A 22,154-nucleotide genomic window follows, 5' to 3' on the forward strand; every position below is an offset into this window, starting at 1 on the left:
GATTTATTCCCAACTATTTTCAGATACAAAGGAGAGGAAATTATTTTCGTCCAACTGTGTATTCCAAGCTTAAATTTATACCTTAAAAATTTACATTGGCATTCTTCCTAGAATCATAAATATTTTAACTTTTCTGTAGCAGTCCAAGTTTTAGTTATAGTTTTTAGTCTGTCAGGGAGATACAGGGTTCATGACTAGGAAGAAATGTCCTTTTATTCACTGAGAAACCTACTTGAGGTCAGTGGTGAACTGCATTCAGGTTGTATAAGCTATTTGTGGAGAAAAATTCATAGAGGCAGAAACTGAGCTTGAAGAATTTTAATCCAAATTATTTTTCAATATTCATATCACTGTGATTGAAACATTTAGAAAAACATGCAATATATTCTAGAATATTGTTTCAGAGTTCTGACATTTCTGAAAGCGTGTATTTTCTTAATTTTCTTTTTATTTCATGGCATGTCACATAATGAATTATAATATAGATACATAAAATAATCCAGGTTGTGAGGGATCTCAAGACATTTGTAGACCAGCCTTCTGTTTAAAAGAATCAGCTCTGAGATGAGACCACATTGCTCAGGGCTTTATTCAGCCAGATCTTGAAAACATCCAGTGCTGGAGATTGGATAATCATCTTTTATCTTAGATTTACTATCATTAATGGCAGCTACTACACTGCATTGTGTATCAGCCTGTTGCACAATGTTATTAGGCTTTACCCTCTATGAGATATGGTGACATAACATCAAAATGACTGAAGTGGTCAGCTTAATGTTAATAATTTTTGCTGAAGCTACTTTCTGTTTCTTAGGAAATTTCAAAAGTCATGGAAAATATGGAAGTCCTTGGGATTGCTCATGTTTCCAAAGTTAAGCATATGGATCACTGCATATAAAACCAGGGTTCCACGGTAGTAAGAAAAGATTGGGAGGGTTGGCCTTTGAACTTCTGTACTAGCAATCAATCAAATTGGGTGATTAAAGAATCAAAGAGCATACTAAACCAAACTGTTCTATTCTCCACTTTTGTTGTTATGAACTGGAATTACACTTTTCCGACTTGATTTCTAATGTGATCAAAGGATAAAGTAAGTAGATTTGTAAAGGTAATCCCTATGCATTGCAGTAAAACATTTAGCAATTAACTTGATCCATGAAAAGTGCTGCTCTGCAACAGTTTTATTTTAAAGGCTTCTAAAAGTAATTGATACAGCCCTATGAAGTTTTTAATGCATTTAAGAAATGTAATATTCCCAAAAGTAGTTAACTGTAGTTAACAAATAGCATTTGATATTTACCTTTTCTTTTTCACATGGGCTTTATTGGCAAGGAGACAGTGAGGCAATTGCTATCTCAGAATAAGAGGAAACCTAGTTTCTTACTTCATGTTGTCGTTAACCATCTTAATTGTGAATCAAGAGAAATCACTTTTCTCTTTGCAAAATACCTTCAATTCATTGGAACAGTGCAGATTTTGATTTATAAAATATTCAGTTCTATCACAGAAAGCACTATAAATTAGAACTGTTCTTGTCCTAAGACTTTTTGGGTCTTAAAGCTGTGACACATGCCAAGAACATGGAATATTAACTGAAGCATTCAGTCATCTGAAAAATCCACTGGCATGTCTAAATCTCAGCACTCAGAACAAGGACATCTATTCATCAGAGAGCAGTGGTTACTTAGGGACAAACTGTTGAAGATTCTGTGCCTTCCCTTGACTTGGTATTTGCGTAATTAAGTCTTGAACCAAGATAAACATATCCTTACACTGTCAAATTCATTTCTCAAGTTTCTTTTCCACACTTTCATTTTATACTAAACATACTTCACCGTGCACGATCAGACAGTCCAGTAATATATCCACATGAGACTGAAGGTGTATCCTCCAGCAACCTAACAGCACCTGAGTTGCTGGTGCAGTTAATTAACTACGGAGGTTGGCCCTCCTAGCTGGCATACAACAGGTTAGCTCTGTGAAACCTAGTTGGTGTAACAGGATTTCCAAGAAAATGTCAAGCAGGGCAATAATCAAACTCGGATCAAAGGAAGCTAGGTACTTGCCACAGAACTGCCAGGCATTTCTATACTAAATATGCTAAAATTACTTTTTTTTAATTTCCATTTTCCAACATTAATCATTGATGTCTTTATAAAATACCAGTAAATATTTACCTAAATAATGGCTTAGAGTCCCTTATATAGGTGTAAGTGGATGAAACATAAATAGGGTCAGGAGGTATTGGTTGAAAGCTGACAACATTTACAGTCCATATTGCTTATATGGACTTATACGGTCATCTTGGTTAAGTATCAGAAGACCATCTCACTAAACACCCAAAAATCACTTCAGGTTTGATTCTCCCTAGTTCTCCAAAGAATATGAAAGTGTGGGTCTTGGCCTCAAAGCTATTTGCAGTCCCTAAGCAGAGCCTTGTTTGGTGTAGATCTGGTGCTAGGAATTACATGATGGCCCCCATTTATGACACCCTTCCCAGTCCAGCACCTGAGCCCCTCTGGCATGGCCAGGGCCAGTGGTGTTCAGGCACACTCTACTTTGTCCAGCTGTGGAAGTCACTGTAACCTCTGACAGATGCATTCCCCAGTCCCTACCATGTACTCTACCTTACAAATCTGTTTTGAGATGCAGCTGGTATTCTCCCTGAGAACTGATACGTTTGCAACCCCAGTGACTTAAGTAAATCACTCCTATCTGCTTTGAGATCTTTTTTTTTAATATACATGAATTAATGTTAGATTGATTCTGGTCTTTCGTTAGCCATTTCCAGCAGCCCTTGGTGGTGGCAGCTTGAAGTGCAGCCCAAGTTCTGCAGTCGTAACATGCAGTGACACTCACACAGATCTTGGGAAATCTCACAGCAGGAATACTTCTCATTACTATATTAAGTGATTTACAACTTAATACCTCTTTGACTACATCAGTTTGGCAATATTTGTCAGCATGACCATGTCAGATAAGATTATTTCTCTTTTGGCAGAGACTTGGTACTAGTGTGACCACACTGCTGTAAGAAGGCTTTTGCTGAAACAGCTTATTGTGCTGACATAATGGGCACAAGCAGCACTGGCTAAAGAATGTTTTGCTTTAATTAACTCGGTTATGTTAAAAGGTTTTACTATTATGTGGTGCAGATCTGGCCTATGCCTTTCATCCCTTCTCTTTTGCTGATATTAAGGCACTGCCACCTATTCTTCATTGTTCTTATGGTAGTTTATGTTACAGCAGCTCCTAGAGGCTTTGAGTATATAGAGATTAAAGATGAGAATCTAATAGTGACATAAGTATCACTGTATATTAATAAATACTCAATCATACCATCTTAGTTTGAGCAGCTGCTCAAAGAAAGGATAATTCGGATGGAGTTATTATTCTGGGGAAGGTCCATATCCAACCCTGAAGCAAGCCTAAAACTTAGATTGAAGACTGTGCATTGTAGGCACTGTAGGCTAGGGAAAAGAGGCTGTTCTTTCTCCTCCTCTCCTCCCCATTGCATCATCCTACACATAAAAATGATGTTACTTATGATGAGAAAATAAAGCTGTAAATTCTTGACTATGAAGGAAGCTTCAATATCACAGTAACACAGTGAACACAAACTGTTTCAGGTGAAAAATGACACTGCTAAAAAATTGAGCTAATAAATGCCTAGTAGACACTTATGGAGTAAACCAGATCAGTTAGTTTTTTACAGCTACCCTTAACTTTACAATGCGTTTCTGATCATTCATCCCTTGTAGTACTTGTATGGGCAACATGCATATAATGCTGGCATAATGTGTAGCACGTTATATATTAAATACGTTGTATGACTTCTAATGTTCCCTTAATACCAGAAGTAATTGGGGTAACAAGTAACCAAACAACCCAGCAATTCTGACAGGAATACTCGTATGTTAACAGAGTGTAGTACTTTATCAATAATAACTGCTGATCTACAGCTTTACCAAAGCCTGTATCACATTATCTTCTTTGTATGCATTGTGGCATGTTATGATTTAAAAAATACATAAATGTAGAAGCAGAGATGTTAATCTATAACTGTTGCATTTTATCTCCATTTCTTCTAGGGGCCTCAGGGACCTCAGGGTCAGCCAGGGCCACCTGTAAGTCCCTAAAAAAAAAAACCCACGCCTATATTTTTCCCATTGTAATTGCATTTTATGTACATATGAAGCCTCTAATATCTAGCTTCTCCCATCTTCCAGGGACCACCTGGACCACCAGGACCCAGAGTAAGTTCTGTCACAACCCTAATCTACTTTTTTTTTTTTGAAAGTGAAAATATCAGGACCCTCTTCAAATGCACTGCTTGTTCCATCGCTACATATGAAATGCAAATACATTTTTGACAGTTTCCATCACTACAGTGATACATTTTTTGAACCTTCATCTTACACTTGTCAGTTCTGTTCTGCATACTGTTGAGCCCTCAACAGGCAATGCTCATGGACATACTTGTATTTTTGACATGGGTTAACTCTGTCACACTCTTTTTTTCTCCTGATCTGTATTTGAACAGTCTGAAAGATAACAACAGAAAATTTTGTGCTATTTCTGGTCCAGATATTCTCCCTACATGCACACACACGGATTTAGTTTGTTAAAGGATTGTGCCAGTTAGGGCAGACTCGATATCTGAAGTGTCCTAAAAATGTCATAATATATGTAATCTGGTGTTGTGGTTTAAGCCCCACCCCTGAGAACAAACTGCAAGAACTAGATGTTTGTGTGGGTGACTTAATTCTTTAAAAATTAAACCCTAACCTCTTGTCTGGGTCTGGTATATAGATACAAAGCATGAGAATGAAGCCCACATTGGCTTCCTCCTTCAGAGGCTGGTTTGTCAGCCTTGGTATTTGTTCATGCATCATGAAGACTACTTCGATCTGTCAGCTGCTGATGGCTGATTGAAATTATCCTTTGTGTGTGTCTCTGTAAAGGACTAACGCCTATTCAATTTACCTGGATTGGTTTTCTTGAGGATATAAATTAAATGGCTGGGAGGAATAACTAGGAACATCAGTCTGTAGCAATTATTGCAGTGTCTTTTTTCTAGATTCCAGGAATATGATCATTAAATTGGGCATGGGGGTGCTAATAAAAATTAAATATGCTTTTTCTGTACACATGCTTTCATTCTTTGGAATTGGAAGGGAGGATCCTGTTTTAAAAGTAAGTGTTTACAATGAATTATTTTCTAAAATGGCAAAATAACGAAGCTATCCTTTGTGTTACTGCAGTGCTCAAAGAATTTACCACCTGTATTTTAGAGTATTCCTGTTCATCTTTCTATATTCTGAAGTGGGGTTTGGGGGGGGTGTGGGGTGTGTGTGTTTGTTTTTTCCAGAAACAAGTGGACATCAATGCAGCTGTTCAAGCTTTGATTGAGTCAAATGCTGCACTGCAGATGGAGGTAATGTATTTCAGTGTATTTACACTGTCATACAGGGAATGCATTTAGAACTCTCTTTTTTGAGGACAGAACGTGGATTCTTTACAACGACTTAATTTAAAATGAAGCAGGTATAGCAAGTAATTACTGTCGAATATGACTAAACATGCTGAGATTTGTATGTTACAATTGAAGTTCAGAAAACCAGCAACAGTAGATTTCACTGTTCAAAATCTAAAACTGTTAAGTATACTTTACAAATGTGCAAATTCTTTTTTCACCCTATATCCACATTTTTCTGTTAACATGTCATAATAATATATTTGCATGATCTTAGCCTGTCTCTAACTTCACTGCTCTGATAATTTTAATAACGTACTTTTTTTTTTTATTAGAACATATTATTCTTACCCTTTTTTATATGGCTGATTGCATGCATTATAAATACTTTGCTTCTTTCTGGCTATTCAATGACCATTTGACTTTTACTGCATATATTGTTGTTGTGATACCTCCTCGTGGTAATGCATTTGCTAATGGCCCTTGGCAGAAATACCAGAATACTGAAGTAACTTTACTAGATCACAGCACAGAGATATTCAAAACGCTGCGCTACCTTAGCAATTTACTACACAGCATCAAGAACCCTCTTGGCACTCGGGATAACCCAGCACGCATCTGCAGGGACTTGCTTAACTGTGAACGTAAAGTGTCAGATGGTAAGTGTCCACTTTCATTAAAGATTGAACACAAGTAGGGTTTGGAATATGTTGCTTCAAAGTTTTACTTTCTACATTAAAAATGTAATGTGTAGATTTTTTTTATCGTGCTCTGTGGCAGTGTGCCTGTCACAGCTATCTTCATTTTATCTTTATTTAAGATAAAATTTCTGAATTTTAAAGATGAAAGTATGTAGCTAGCTAGTAGTGTATCAGTAGTAGAGACAGATACATATATGTATAAGTAAATAAAAGTGTCTAGAAAATTTGAAATTAAATCCAATTTAGTGATTAAAGATTTCCCAAGTATTTATGGCTAATCTTGCAATGAACTCTGTGTGGATCAGATTCTAGATTCCTAATGAGAAAATTGTATACAATACAGTACAAGTGTCAGATACACTGGCAGTTGTATCCCAGAAGATCCTGAATCCATATTTTAAATAAAAAAAGTATTTAAACCTGTAATGTTAAGACTGTGACATAATTCAGTTTCTGATTGGCTAATAAAATAATAAATACCTGTACATATCCCTATTATCAAGTATTAGCATTAGCAAGCTAAGGAGGAAATGGCAAATGAAGTTAGACATTACAGGACAGTCACTGTTCTATGGCATATATAAGGATGGATCAGTTCTTTAAGACTCTAGTAGATGAGCCTAACCATTATTAGAACTGTGCTCTCCTAAATAAATCTCAGCCCTTTAGGGCCACGGAGGTCACTGACACAGTCCTCCACTTCAGAGGATTATACACACCCGCATAGAAATTGTAGAGCACAGGCTCACCTATATTTAACCATAAATTAAGGTAAGCTAAATCTTGATCTAAGTTGCATGTGTCCCATTTCTTTTACTGGACCAAATCCCATGGATGCACAATGACAAATACTCCTTACTGCCATCACTGGATTATGTAGGAGTGTCTGATGGGGAAAAGGGAGGCTCTTCAAGACGCTGTGAGAGCAAGAGAACTTAGATTGGTATTTTATGTTCCTGAATATATTCTCTGTGCAAAGCCACGCACAAAGACAAAAAAAAAAGCTAAGTTTCAATACAGGAAGAGCAGACTGGAAAAGCTGTTTGTTCTCACTATTTAGCTGTAGAAAAAGAAAATATTTTTGAAACCATGACAGTATTCAGAAATCATTTATGTCATCACAATTGAATGATTATGATAATTTTTCTCAGTATCTGTTATTAGTAGAATTATAATAGTGAAAAGAGTTTCTTGTTTTTTTTTCTTTAATTTCCTAGTAAAGCTATGGTGATATACCTAATACTTGCCAAAAAACATTAATATTTTAGTAAATTATTTAGTAACAATTATATTTTGGTTCTATTTTCCATATGGAATATATACTAAAAGGAAAATACTGGATAGACCCAAATATTGGATGTCCTTCTGATGCTATTGAAGTTTTCTGCAACTTCACTGCAGGTGGTCAGACATGTTTAACGCCACTGTCTGTGACAAAGGTATGCATTGCTTCACAAAGACTTTATCTGTACTGGAACTCTGAACAAATGAATGCTTATTTACTTACCTCATGAAAAGATCTTAGACTTCAGGGTTTTTTTCAATGTGCATCTTTGTGGAAGGACATGTTGTGCATTCTGTTACAGAAGTTACAGATTTTCTGGAGACCATAGATGTTAGTATAACCCTCACTTTGTTCATTTACTTCATTTACTCACCCTCTGTGTTGACAGAATTATTTTGGCTTGCCTTATACTTTCTTATCCAAAGCATAAAAATAAGCCTGAAATGCTTCTAAGCTACATTAGTAACTCATCACTCAGGGCAGCTAACTGTAGAGACGCTGAGGTCATTGCAGTGGGAAGGAAGAAAATTATGGCTACTTTTTAATGCTTAGGTACTTCTAAATGCCATTAGGAAGAGACTGGTTTCCTTTGTATCATTAGTCCATGCTCCTCTTTAGATGTAGTCCTAAAACCTTTGGGAATACAATCTTATATTTGTGGATATTTGCATATAAACCTTAGTCATTGAAGAGCATCAGAAATACCCTACAGTTTCCATACTCATTCCTACATTTGGAAAACCCCTGAATATGATCTAGTCTTGGAGAAATTCTCATTGAGTAATGAGTAACTATGTGTTCTATCTAAAATCAAAGTATACTTATGAAATTTTTGATTTTTAATGGAATGCCAAAGCCTGTGGTCTAAGACAGCTAAACAGCAGAATGATGTGGCTGCAGTTTAAACACTGTGATTATAATATCTTTATCTAAATCACAAAATCATTTGTTTTGCTTACTTAAAAACAGTGTTTTCTGCCCAGCTGCATTTCAACAATGTTGTAAGCATTAGCAAATGTTTATTTTTGAGCTTTGAAAATGCCTTATGAAAGCTTCTGTTTATAGTAATCACTGTAATAGAACTTAACAGCTCTCCTGATAAATACAAATCATACGTTTTGGCACTGATCCCAGTGTATAAACATTTAAACATGCTCCCATGCCTGAACACTGCATGTATGTGCATGTCACTTGGCATTGCTGCAGCCATTCGGCATAGTCCAGCTGTAAGTCTAACGGTGCGTTTCTCTTGGAACTTAGCTGGAGTTCGGCGTTGGAAAAGTGCAGATGAACTTCCTTCATTTACTGAGCTCAGAAGCAACCCATAGCATCACAGTTCATTGTCTGAACACACCGATGTGGGGATTAAATAAAGCAGGTGGCCAGAAAATGTCTGTTAGCTTCAAAGGATGGAATGGTCAAATATTTAAAGCAAATACACTGCTTGAACCGAAGGTGCTTTTGGATGAATGCATGGTAAATGCTCTTTAGCACATATTAAAACCATAATGTAGCTACTGTTTAGACGTTATTAACTTTCTGCAAATAAATAACAGTAATTTAGATTCACATCCCTTGAAGCTTACTTCTTACTTTGTTCTGCATATGTCTCTATATAACAGCCTTTTGGTACTAAATTCAACATCTATCCAAATGTAAAAGCAGTTGCAGTAATACAGGGCATTTACACTTGCTGTTTGTATTGGGTGTCACATATTTTGAGACTGTGCTGGGAAACTGGAGAGAGATCAGAACAGAAATAAGGAAGTCCTCCAGGAAACTTTAGGAACGGTAACTCTCAAAATGAAAATTCATACTTCAGTAAGAGTTCTGTTGAGGTTATCTAACACAAAATTGTAGGTTCAGACATGCTGGAAATTATGTTTTGGCTATCTAAATATCTTTAAATTCACAGACATTGTTTGGTTATATAATAAAATGATGATTGGAAGTAGACTTCATGGTTAACAAAATACTAAATCATATTTGTATTTGGGAAAAATCAGAAGGGCTTATTAGTTTTCTAATGCTTATTAGATTATTCCAGTCACCAAAATGTAAGCTATTTGGTCTTGATCGAATACTATGAAATACACTATGAAATGCATCTTACACTTTCAGTGTTTTATAGCTCTACTTTCATTTACAATAATGACAGATGTGAGACTGGTTCCATATTGATATGGGGTATCAAGTGAGATTTTTAATCTCAAAACAAAGTGCTTTTATTGGGGCACTTTGAAGCTTTTATGCTTTCAACCTTTACTAGCATGCGCTCATGAGATGCTCTAGCCTGTGTCACACAGATAAGGTATGGCCACTGAAGCCCTCTTCCTCCATGTCACAGTCTGCTTGGGACTGTTTTAATCCCTGAGAAAAATTAAGGCACACAGTGATGGCTGCTGAAAAGTGCTGTTTCTCTGTGAGATTCCATGGGGTCTGTTGCTCTTTCTGTGGCAAACTATGTACTGTATAGATCTGCTGCAGAATCTCACATATTTCCCTCTCTGCAGGGATTTCTTTTCAGTAGCATCCACTGCATGCTTAGTGGTTTTTAAGAACACAGTGGAGTAATTGCAAACATCAAGATATTCCCAGCCTCAGACAATGTTATCATGCTATTTTATAATTTTTATGAGGTATCAGTTTTTTACTGAGAGTTTTAAAGGATTAGAATAAACAAGTTCATGGCAAAAATGGAAGTCTCATTTCCATGATTACTCTTCAAGGGCCTATACAGTCATTCAAGTGCCTGTAGACTTCATAACCTACTGAGTTCAAGACCTGCTCTTGAGATTAGGAGTTCAATTTTGCAAGAGATCTGAGAGTCTGTATGAGCCCAAGACTGCTTGCAAAGTGCCAGGTGCTCTGCTCTGAGCCATGCCGCGCTATGTCTCCAGCCCTTCCAGCTGGATTCTAGGCTTGGCTTTTTTATAGTTACAGTTTTGCCAGGAGTGCCCATGGTGTTGCATGAGAGAAATGGCATTTGTTAAATTACACCATTTCTTTATGAACTGCTGGGAGAAGAAATGTTTTTGTACGCTTCACTTCCTTCTCTCATTCTATCAGCTCAATTCCCATTTGTGTTTTGAAGCGTGTCTTTGATACGAAACTAATATTCTGCTCCTGTGTGTTGCAGATGGAAGATGGCAGCTGGCATAAGACACAGTTCTTTTTTCACACTCAGGACACTAATCAGCTTCCAGTCATTCAAGTTAATGCACTTCCTCACCTCAAACCAGGACAGCAGCACTTCATAGAAGGCGGTTCAGTGTGCTTCCTTTAAGGTTTCTGTCCTGGGGTTGGTGGGGTTTGTTGTGGTTTTTCTTTGCATCAACATGGAATTGCTGCATAGATTAAATGCAAAAGTAATGATCCATTACAGGCAAAATAAGTAGGAAATTGAAGAATCATTTTAAATTATATCGGTTAAAGAGCCTCAGGAAGAAAAGGACTTCCTCCTAAGGAGAAATGGCATTTTAAAAGGAAAGAAATAAATAAAAGAACTACAGCTTTCATAAAGTATTTAAAAATATATTGGTGCTTCCTTGCGTAATTTTCTGGAACTGAGTACCTGAACATGGACTTTTTCAGGACCTCTGGTGTTTCTCAGCAATCTCTTTAAGAGCACAGCAACAAAGCCACCCCGAGGAAAGCTGGAGACATACAATACTGAGGAGCAATACTGGCTAATGCTCCTAAATGTGCAATAGCTTATGTATGAAAAGTGAATTATGCCACAGTACAGTACATCTTCTTTTCTGAAACATTGCTTTATTCTAGTCCTTGCTGGACACATACATCTTAACAGATGGCACACTACCTCTTTTGTGTTTCCTGTCCATGTTGCCTTGGTGCTCTTCATAACACAAGGTGCTTGTGGCCTTAGCAGAGATTATTTGAGTCCCTTTTTATCTTTGACTGTATGTGCTGGTTACATCAGGATATGTTTCTGTTGTAAAGGTGCTTATTTTGAATTATTGGTCATGTACTTCATTACAATGAAAACGTTATTTATGTGGATTTCTTGTTTTAAATATTTTTGTGTACTGTTGTGGAAATGGCATATGAGACAGCGCATTGTATAGGATGCATATAGTCAGAACAGTTAGCTTTACAGGCATTGTAAAAAATATTGTAGAAGAGCTACCTACAGTAGTTTTGAGGTTTAGATTCTGTATTTCAGTCAACATTTTTAATGCCAAAGGCATCTCAAGATGATACATTGTGTATATATTTTGTAACTTGTGAAAAAATCTACTACAACACGTCTTCTGAATGGCTGCTTCTAAATTATAATAGTTTCATCCACCTAGAAATTCCATTTTTCACACACTAGATCATTTTGTTGTTTGTGGTTTTTTGTTTGTTTGGGGGGGGGTGTTTTTGTTTGTTTTTTAATTAAGTCTAAAGTGTTCAATCATCTTTTTTTATTAATAAAAAAAACAATTTTACCATTAGGGAAAGCACTTGTTGTAATGATAGCCCTGTATCTATTATCAATCCAAAGTGTGCTCAGTAGTACACGGCAAGGTGGTACCAGGCTCTCCTGGGGAGCAGAGGAGTGTTCAAACAACTTGTTTAACTGTCTTGATCCACAGGAAACCACATATACCAAAGTATAATAAAATAAGCTTCCAAACTATCTGTTTGTCTTTTACTGTTCTGTTCCGTATTGTGTAGTTCAGTCTTGGTAAAGAACAAAATCCTCTAGAAGGGTACTTGTCAGGTGTCAATGCTACTTTTACCACGGGGAAATGCACATGCTTTGTGCCATGGAATACGGCCAGTGACTGTATTTACTTTTACAAGGTAACATACATCACATTTTACGTTTTATATGGAAGCAGCAGTTTTGTTCCCTTAGAGAAAATCTAAAGGTTAGAGAATATGTCTCTCTCTTTGCATTTTCCAGGTCATTACAACCTGACAATATTATGCTGGTAGCTTGGCTGTGGAGCTGATGTTGTGACAAATGGATTAAGTTTGGGTTTTTGTAAGAAAGTAATATTGTAGAACATGTATATTGTTTCATGTCTGTTTTCATTAGTTTCATTGCACTGTTTTTGGAAGTTATTTATTACTTTATGGTTTATATTAGCATGTCTCAGAAATCATCGATTTTAAAAACGTGTTTTGGAAAGCCTCTTGTGCTCGGGCATCTTCACCAGAGCTCCTAAAGGTGTTCGCAGGAGATCTCGTGCAGTTTTGTCCCACAATGTTAGCAAGTACCTGTACACTCCAATTAATCTTATTTGGAAAAATTTCTGTTGGGAACAAATTCTTCCCCAAAGGTTGGTCAGGCATTGTAAGAGGCTGGAAGTGTTCAAAACCCTTAGCTGAGGCCCTTAGTGACATGGTTTAGTGGTAGTCTTGGTAGTGCTGGGGTAAAGGTTGGATTTGGTGATCTTGAAGGTCTTTTCCGACCTCGTTGATTCCATGATTCTAATGTTTTTATGGTTTCTGAGGTAGTCACCTATTTCGTTACCCTTAATTCTAGAGCAAGCTCTGAGCTTTTGTCAGAACGCTTTTACCTGCTATTTCTCGTGGTTAAAACCCATTTAAAACCAGCTGGGAGGCGGAGCTTGTGAAAGAGCCTGCAGCAGGCCCCTCCCAGCGAGGCCCTTCTCGGGGGCCTCGGCGCTCCGAGTGCCGCCAGGCGGCGCTGCCGCCCAGGAAAGGACGCTGCTGGGCCCGCCCCGCCAGGCTCCGCGTGGGGAGGTGGTGCCGCGCGGCAATGGCGGAGCGGGAGGGCCTTCTCAGCGCTCGTCTGCCGGCGGGCGGGCGGAAGATATCCCTGCAGAGGTATTCCGAGGGGTAGGGGCACGGGCAAGGTGCGGGGCCGCTTCGGGAGCGCCGTCCCCGGGCTCCGCGAAAACTGGGGGCCGCCGAAGGGAAAAGGCTGCGCCGGCCTCTCTTGGCGCCCTGGGCCTGCCCTAGGGGCTTCGCAGGGCCTGCTGCGGGCCGGGCCTGCCCCCCGGTGCCCAGCATGGCTGTCCTGTGTCCTTGCAGCTCTTCTCGACTCTCCCCATAGTGTATGGAGAGGAGCAGCCGGCGATGCGGTGGACGCTGCCGCTGCCCTACAGGGCAGTTTCGTTTCAGAGGAGCGAGAGGGCTATTCTGAGCACGGGGTGAGCTTTGCCCTGGGTAGCTGCGCCTGCGCTTGGGTGTTGGCGGAGTCTGCACACAGGTACCGCCTGGCAGGTTTTCTATGGTGTAGCCAGCTGAGCTGCCAGTGTGCGTTGGGCACGGTGGAGATACTGCAAAAAAAGGAATCTTTATTTCTGCTTTGCAGTGTATGGAATCATAGAACCACTGAATCAGCTAAGTTGGTAAAGACCTTTAAGATCACGAAATCCAACCATTACACCAGCACTGCAAAGTCCACCACTAACCCGTGTCACTGAGGGTCTTGTCTACACGGTTTCTGAGCGCTTCCAGGGACAGTGATTCCACCACTGCCCTGGGATACCTGTTCCAATGCCTGACCACCCTTTCGGTGATGAAATGTTTCCTACTATTATTCCTAAATACGAAACACTGTTTTACTTATAATACATTATTTTGGCAGTGTATAAAGTGACCTTCTTGCAGGAGATGACACTGCTGGGCTTGTCCTTCACACCGCTGCTGTTAGCTAGCAGCAGGTGCGTGGTAGGGATGGGAAAAACAGTATTTCAAGACTTACCTTTGTCCTTTAAAAGGGGTGGGTTCGTGCCATTCTTGAAAACTTTGCAGGTGGGGGGCATTTATTTCCCTTCCCCATTCATCAGAGTTAAAATGACAAGTGACAGTTATTTCAGTTATCAGTAACTTTCCTAAGAATAGGGGAAACATCCATTGTAATATCTTAATTAAAATAGAGAAGATTATATTTGTAGAGGGTTGGTTTTTTTTTTTCACGAGTTACTAGTTATCTGTATTTCTAAAGCTTCCACATTGTGCTTGAGAGGTTCCTTGACTTTGGGGGTTGCATTTATTAGGAGATACTTTTTACTTCTTTCAGGTGTGAAACATGTAGTCAAGAGGAAGCTAAGTACAGGTGTCCACGATGCATGAAATATTCGTGCAGGTATCTGTTATCTGAATTAAACTGTTTTGGTTATTTGCTCCACTCATCCTGAATACAGAATGTTAATGTTTTTCTTTTCTGTCATTTTAGTCTGTTGTGTGTGAAGAAGCATAAGCTTGCATTAAGCTGTAATGGAGTCAGGGATAAAACAGCATTTGTCTCCGTAAATGAATTTACTGACTTGAATCTTTTGAGTGGTAAGAACGATCCATGTGTTTTTTAAAATTCATTGGTTTTACAAGGTTAGTTTCCTGGTTTTGGCTAGGGTAGAATTCTCATTCTTCCTAGTAGCTGGTACAGTGCTATGTTTTGAATGTAGGATGAGAATAATATTGAGAACACACCGATGCTTTAGTTGTTGCTGAGCAGTGTTTACAGTAAGTCAGGGGCTTCTCAGCCTCCCACCCTTTCTCATCAGCAAGCAGCCTGGGGGGCACAAGTAGTCAGGAGGGGACACGGCCAGGACAGCTGACCCCAGCTGACCAAGGGAATATTCCTCACCATATAGCATTGTGCTCAGCATGTGGACTGGAGGGGAAAGCTGACCCAGGCTATTGCTCAGGAACTAGCTGGGCACCGGTCAGCAAGAGGTGAGCAATTGTATTGCACATCGCTTGTTTTGTATAGTCTCATTTTCCTATCGTTACTATTTGTCCCTTTTTTTTCCTGCCCTGCTAAATGATGGCACTGCATTTTTCCTCGCTTGTTTTTTTTTACCTCCAGATTATAGATTCCTGGAAGATGTAGGAAGGGCGGCTGATGCTGCTGCTCGACATCTTACTGTGCATAATCCAACAGCAAAAAAACTTGTAAGTTTGAAATTAGTAGCTTGGTTTATTGGAGTGTTGACTACCTATGAATTCCCACTGAGGCAGTCCCAATGCAGTTTTCAGATATGATACCTCTCTTACGAAAGTATGAATGACCCTGAATTTTAGAGCCAGAAATCAAAAGAAGTCTCAAGGTTTATATAATAATAGTATTGATGGCTATGTCCATTTGCTATGAGAAGTTAGCTAAAGTTGCTCACAGTGTTTTATTCTTAGAAGTGATGCATGACCACTTCTGCTGTTTGATGACAAATGCATGTTAAGAAAGCCTGAGTGTTTCCTCCCATCTCCACATCTTTTTTTGAATTTTTAAATACAGAATTCCCAGGTGAACTTGGATTTATTAAATTAAAAACTATTACATGCTTCCCTTCATACCGAGTGAAGACAACTAGACTTCTGCAGAGAATAAATCTAAACAACAATGAAGTAAAAGCCAGCCTTCTACAGGTGACAGGGGATTTTTGCTGCAACTCCTCCAGTTCTAGTAAAGCACTAATGAGATCACAGAAATTTACTGCTTTTCCTGAAAGTTCTGTGACGATAAACTGTGAAGACCAGAAGGGGAAAACACACAAACCACAGAAAATCAAAATCTACTCCAAAGTACTTGATTTGTTGATAAATCACAGAAAGGCATCAGGGCCATGTTGTTTTCCAGTCTTGTGAAGATATATTCAAATTCTAAACTCAGTTGGAGAGAACTCAGGTTGATGACAGGGTGAATTCAGAGTAAATTCAGACTCCAGCTTTCTCTCAGGCTGAAGTCATACTCTGTGCGTGCGCTGGTTGCCATGATGTCTTGAAAATGTTCACTGAAGGTGGTGAGATGCTGCACAGGTAGCAGGTTTTAGGGTGTCGTACTAGAATGTCTTGAGATGATATCCTTAGTGCAACCTTCAAATTGGAATTTGTCATAGTGGCTAAGATGGTGCTTATGCATCCCTTCTGCTAGTGGGCTTGTAGCCCAAAAACCAACTCTTGTGTTTGGTTGTCTGTGTGTTTCCCAGGGTGTTAAAAAACTTATAAAGAAGTCATTGGTATGTTGTTTTTAAGCATGGGAAAACTTCACCTGAGAATGTTTCAGATAGTTTCTAGGCTTACTTCATTAATTTTTCATTTGATGGGTTTTTTTAAACCAAAGTGCTTCATTAAATATGGCCTTTTCTACACTTTTCCCATAATTCCTGTCAGCATTACTCTTTTACTGTTTAAATTTTGGGTTTGGAAGATATTATTCATATATTTACAAAAAAAATTTTTTTTTTTTGCTAGTTGTATGGCTTGAGAAACAAAGCTCGAAAGTGTGACATTGACCTGAGAACACTGCCTGTTGGATTTACAAAGAGGAGAGAAAATTCAACCACCTTCAATTACATGTGAGTCTTCAGTGGGTTACAGTCGGCAATATTTTGTTTTCATTGAACGCATAATGGTGTGAATCTGGATTCATTCCATCGTGCTTGCTGTTAAAATCCATTAGGTGCATAATTTTTTTACAAAAGCTATCTAGATTTGGTATTTTGTGCTGCAGGTTTTCATTTTTTAGGCTCTTTGATATCATCGGCTTATGCAATTCACACTTTGTTTGGAGGAGCACCAAGAAGAATAACTGGAGGAAGAGTCGATGATGTGTTTTTTCCATATTTAATTAACACTGAGTTTTACTGGAAAAGAAGACACTTCTTTAAAGGTTTATGATAGAGGATTGATGTAGAATGATTGCATAAGCGCCTCTCTCTGAAAGGATGACTTTAAGTCTGAAGAGGTGCTTCCAGTAACAGTCACGTTGTGATAGAAGTTGCTGTGCTGGATGATGTGGTTGCTTGAGATGGTGCAGCTTAGAGAGGCAGACAGATGGGAATTTGGGAAAAAGGCTAGGAAGATTCTTAAGTATTCTTCTTTTTATCCACTCTGTGGCATTTTTCACAGTATCCATAGTTTGTATTTTGAAGTAAGTTCACTGTAGTAGTAAGAAAAACCCTACAAAATGTTTCATTATGGCTGGCAGCGTTCATGGCCAGATTGGATGGGGCTTGGAGCAACCTGGTCTAGTGGAAGGTGTCCCTGCCCATAGCAGGGGGTTAGAACTGGATGAGCTTTAAGGTCCCTTCCAACCCGAACCATTTCGTGGCAGGAAACAGGTCTGAAGTTGCTCTCGATGTACCATGGGAACACGTACAAACGCCGCTCAGGTTGCGGCAGCCGCCGGCGGCGCGGCTGCCCGCCGTTTTAGCGCTTTCCTCGATGGCTTAAGGCGCCGGAGCACCCAGTGGCCACCAGGTGTCGCTCTCTGACGGAGGGGTAGCGGCACTCGGCGCTGCGGAGCCTGAGGCGCTCAGGAGGTGTGGATGTCCAGCGCTGTGAAGATACATACGGTACTGCGAGGGAGAGCCCCGGGCGGACCATGGGAAGAAGGGAAAGCTGGGGCACTTTCTCCGCCGTCACCCCACAGTTACACCACGGAGGCTCTCCCTGGGAGCAGGCAGGGCAGCAGCTCCACACCTGGCCAGTGTGAGTCCCATGGGCTGCCTGCCTCTGCTCTGACTTCCTTTGCCTTGGCTGCGTGTTCTGTCATTTACAGGTATCTTATGCTAGTCTCATGCTGTTGAAGTATCTCGGTCTTAGAGCTGAGTTTAATTTTCCTTGTGGATAAAACAACAGGAACACCTTTAAGGTATACAGGTGAGGAGTAGCCTGTAAGAGCCAGAGCAAATGCAGAAAGACCAGGGATGCTGGGATCAGCAGCTAAGAAAAGGATATAAGAACAGAAAAGGTATGGATACAGCAAGGTTTGATGCTGGGAAGATCCTGGGTGTAGTACAGTATTGTGCTACAGACATTTGACCTCATGTTCTGTGTTTTTCAGTTCTTTTTCTCTAGAAAGCCTTTTTGGGTACACACTGAAACATAGCTCACAGTTAAGCTTTGAGCAGATTATGTTTTCATGCATATCATGTGCTTTATGTTGTTTAACAGAAGCAGATTTAAAAGCTAGAAAATGGGATAAGGAAGGTAACTTACTGGCAAATGGGCATGCAAATATTCCACAGGCTATCTGGGGGAATGCCTTACTGGTTTGTGTTAATCATAAAGCCCTGGGGTAATTTTGTTGTTATGGATTGCTGTCCTTTCTGGGACTTTAACATCCCACCAGAAAGAACATGTAATGTTCTCTCTTCTGAAGATGATAATCACCCTCTCTTTCCTGTAAATGCTGTCTAGCGGTATGGAATATGCTCAGTACTACACAAAGGACACATTTCCCCTGTTTTGTGGCTACTGATACTCACACATCAATCAGCTTTTTGAAATCGGTGCTGCAGATTAAAAATTAACCTTTGGTTTTGGTTGGTTGGTTGTTTTGGGCAAGTTTGGTTGGTTGATTGTTTTTAATTGGCATATTCTGCTTACTCTCCTTAAATGGTTTCCCAAGGAATCAAACCTCAGGATTCATTGAACCAGGGAGTATCAGCCATTTAACACCTATCCCATATGAATTCATAACACCCATAACATGTTGTTGAATATTACATTCAAATGGGGTAAAGCTATGTAAACAGTTATGTTATATGAAGTTAACACCTGACTGTGGTCAGGGACTGGTGTGTCTATTCTGCAGAACTGAACCCTTTCTCATGCTGTTTGTCAGTTGAGACATGTAGAGGAGTTGCTCCAGAGGGTGCAGGTTGTTTGGAAGCTGCTCAACATATGTGCATGGAAAGCTGAGCACAGCTTCTCTGATGTCCTCTTCACGCTCTCCATGCAAGCCAAACTGCTGGACTATGCAAGTCAGTGTCCTGGGTTCAGCAGTAGCAGTCATGTTTCTCCTCCTTGGTAGCTGGTGCAGTGCAGTGTTTTGACTTTCGGCTCGGGAACAGAGCTGATAGAGATGTTTTGGTTTGGCCAAGGACTTTGTGAGGCTCATGCTCTGCCAGGGAGGAGGGGAAGCTGGGAGGAAGCAGAGACAGGACACCTGACCCAAACTGACCAAAGAGGTATTCCATACCACAGCACGTCATGCCCAGGATGTAACTGGGAGTTAGCCGGAAGGGCTGGGAGACGGCAGGGTTGGAGGAGGTATCGGTTGGTGCTTGGTTGGGCTGAGGGGGGCGAGTTATCAGTCGGCTGGTGCTGAGGTGTTGTATTCTCTTCCCTTGTTATTTCCTTTATCATTATTATTATTGGTGGTAGCATAGTGATCTGTGTTATACCTTAGTTACTAAACTGTTCTTATCTCAACCCGTGGGAGTTGCATTCTTTTCGATTCTCCTCTCCGTCCCTCCGAGAGCAGGGGGAGGGCAAGAAGGGGGGGGGGGGGGGGGGGGGGTGGGAAGTGAGCGAACAAGTTACCTGACTGGGTTTAAACCACGACAGTCAGGAATTAGAGTAATCTAAAACTAGGAAGTACAGGACGTATTCTTGTGTCATCACCCGCCCCTGCTGGGTGTGGAGAACATATCAGTGGTTGTTCGGATGTGTTAACCAGATTTAATTTCCCAGTTTCCATTAGCTTGTTTACTACACTCAGTGTCATGAAAGCGTATGTGCCAGTGCTGGGCAACACACGGATTAGACTAACCTTGAATATTTAGATACTGGAAGGTCACTAGAAAGTAGAGTGTGAGTCCAGTTCATGAACTCATGGGACATCTGACTTAGAGATTGTTTAGGATGCCGTATTTGCGAATTATTTCTAATGTGTTGCTTCACCCAATCTGTCCTGCTGTGCCCTTATTTTTCAGTAGAAACAACAGTTCCCCTTCTGGATGCATGCTGCCATGGAGTTGAAGTAGCCTGTTGCAATAATGGGCCTTTGGGAAAGGAGTGGAGAAACATGACCAGGTTGGGAAGAGGACTGAGGCAGGAACTGGGGAGCTCCCGCCAGTAGGTCAAATGGGAAGAGGGGAGGAAGCTTGTAACTCCATGCCTCCTGGTTCTCTGGCAGGAGGTGGTGACAGCGGTGAGATGCTGAAATGGGACAGCGCAGCTCCCTCAGCCCTGTGATCTGTGCTGCCCTGCTCTGAACCTCCCTTCTGCTTACACTGTCATAGATGTCTCCATCCAGCTTCCTCCCTACTCCATTCACAGCACATCCCAGACAAAATCTTACCTCCTCCCTGCCCAGAGGGCTGCAAGTCTTGATGGAAGGCATGTCTGCAGCTTGGAAGCATCTGAACAGATAATATATGTGGGAGAAGAAGGAATCCTTTTCCTTATCGCTATTTAATTCTGAGAACAAACTAAGATGTGGAGATTTGGGTTTAGCATCAGTTAAGAGATAGGTAGTGTTACAGAAGCTACTTTGAGATATACCTGAAAGCCCTATAATGTCAACTTTAATGCTTAGCTAGGTGAGGGTAATTAAAATAAATTGTTTAAAGTGTTACTGATCTTAAGAATTTAAGGAGTTGCGTGAGCTGGGTCTTGGGCTACTATTACTTTAAGGGAGCTGTTAAACTTGAGTTTAGTTGTTACATAGTACATAGTTTTGCTTGCTTTCTGAGACCTGCCAAAGTAAGTTCCCAGGCAAAGAAATGCTACTCTGGTGTGATCAGAGAGGAGGATGTTCATGCATCTTGATAAATCACTAGCTTTTCAGAACACCCCCATGTGAAGACAAGTACTGACTGAGTTCTGTACCTGAGATTTTTTTTTCCCTCTAGCAACAAATGTTTCATTCTCATAGTGAATGTGATGGTGATTTTGTTTATTTTCAGAGTTAAAAAGGATGGTAGTTTTAGCCCGTTCTTCATATAAAATTATTACAGTTTGGGTTTGTTGGCCTTGCCAGTGTCTCTTTGATTTACACAGGACTCTTACTTCAAGCCCGGCATGTTTGATTATTGCGACACATATGGTTAGTAACATCTGGTGTTGGGAGGCCCCTGACAGAAGACCATATGTGTTACAAAGTATGTGCATTTCGGTTTCTTCGATTGTCTTGCTGTTTACTGTAACTAGGAAACATGAACTTTCAGTAGACAGGAATTATCTTGATGAAATTTGAACAAAATGCAGTCATCTTCTCTATGTGCTGCTATTAGAAATGCAACGAAGTCAGTTTGGCTCTAGGAACACAGAGTTGGGGGGAGAGGGGGGTGAAATCATTATACGTCTGCGTGCTCTCTTAATTTAATTTATTGTTTTAATCCACAAGAGAATCTAGTCACTTAGGCTGAATCTTCATTGCTTAAGGAAGTTGAGAAAGGCAACATTATCCTAAGGTGTAGATAGTGAACATCCAGTGTTTCAATTAAACTGTAGTGCATTAGGTGAGAGTACTGTGTATTGTCAAGTGGAAGGATAACCTGTCCTTCGTTAAACTTCTTTATGTCCTTTTCACCTCTTTTGTCAATTCAAAGTAACATAGACAGGAAATACCTCAGTATTTGCGCTTTGATGTAAGATGTCCTCTATACTATTTCTAAAACATTCTGAGAATATTAGTTGCTAAATAGAAACCAGTCATCAGTGAATCACTGTGTTTGACAGGCTGGCAGCAAAGGACTTCTGCAGAGCCAGAACTGCAACTGGTATTTGGATATTTTTGTCAGTATGTGTTTTATATATATATACATACACACACATAAACACACATTTTAAAAGGTTAAAAGAAGGATTTTGTGTACTTAAAAACTTCTGTTGCAGTCTAGGCAAAATTGACTGTTCAGAGGAAACCTGGACAAGAAATTTAAGTCTTACGAAATACTTCATAAATGTTTTAAGAAATACGTAAACACTGGACACTTCTAAAAATCTGCCAAGGCACTTAAGTATATTGTCCAAA

At 39.9% G+C, this 22,154-nt stretch overlaps 2 protein-coding genes across 2 annotated transcripts in view; both read left to right on the top strand.

The window, feature by feature from the left end:
• COL24A1 (collagen type XXIV alpha 1 chain) overlaps positions 1 to 11,730 on the top strand; it is a 158,541-nt gene extending 146,811 nt beyond the window's left edge. Inside the window, exons 56-62 of the mRNA XM_061465185.1 lie at positions 4,092 to 4,127; positions 4,230 to 4,256; positions 5,372 to 5,437; positions 5,967 to 6,135; positions 7,507 to 7,616; positions 8,723 to 8,938; positions 10,602 to 11,730. Coding sequence (XP_061321169.1) covers positions 4,092 to 4,127; positions 4,230 to 4,256; positions 5,372 to 5,437; positions 5,967 to 6,135; positions 7,507 to 7,616; positions 8,723 to 8,938; positions 10,602 to 10,748 — 771 coding nt within the window. The 3' untranslated portion in view covers positions 10,749 to 11,730. The remainder of the gene's footprint in view (positions 1 to 4,091; positions 4,128 to 4,229; positions 4,257 to 5,371; positions 5,438 to 5,966; positions 6,136 to 7,506; positions 7,617 to 8,722; positions 8,939 to 10,601) is intronic.
• Positions 11,731 to 12,197: 467 nt separating this feature from the next.
• The window catches only part of ZNHIT6 (zinc finger HIT-type containing 6), a 34,122-nt gene continuing 24,165 nt past the window's right edge, over positions 12,198 to 22,154 (top strand). The window contains exons 1-6 of the mRNA XM_061465358.1: positions 12,198 to 12,274; positions 13,034 to 13,267; positions 14,469 to 14,534; positions 14,625 to 14,731; positions 15,258 to 15,343; positions 16,640 to 16,743. Coding sequence (XP_061321342.1) covers positions 12,198 to 12,274; positions 13,034 to 13,267; positions 14,469 to 14,534; positions 14,625 to 14,731; positions 15,258 to 15,343; positions 16,640 to 16,743 — 674 coding nt within the window. The remainder of the gene's footprint in view (positions 12,275 to 13,033; positions 13,268 to 14,468; positions 14,535 to 14,624; positions 14,732 to 15,257; positions 15,344 to 16,639; positions 16,744 to 22,154) is intronic.

Source organism: Pezoporus flaviventris, unplaced genomic scaffold (genome assembly GCF_033815535.1).
Source record: "Pezoporus flaviventris isolate CSIRO_AGI_PZ_B2104156 unplaced genomic scaffold, CSIRO_AGI_Pfla_v1 ptg000040l, whole genome shotgun sequence".
Lineage (NCBI taxonomy): Eukaryota > Metazoa > Chordata > Aves > Psittaciformes > Psittacidae > Pezoporus > Pezoporus flaviventris.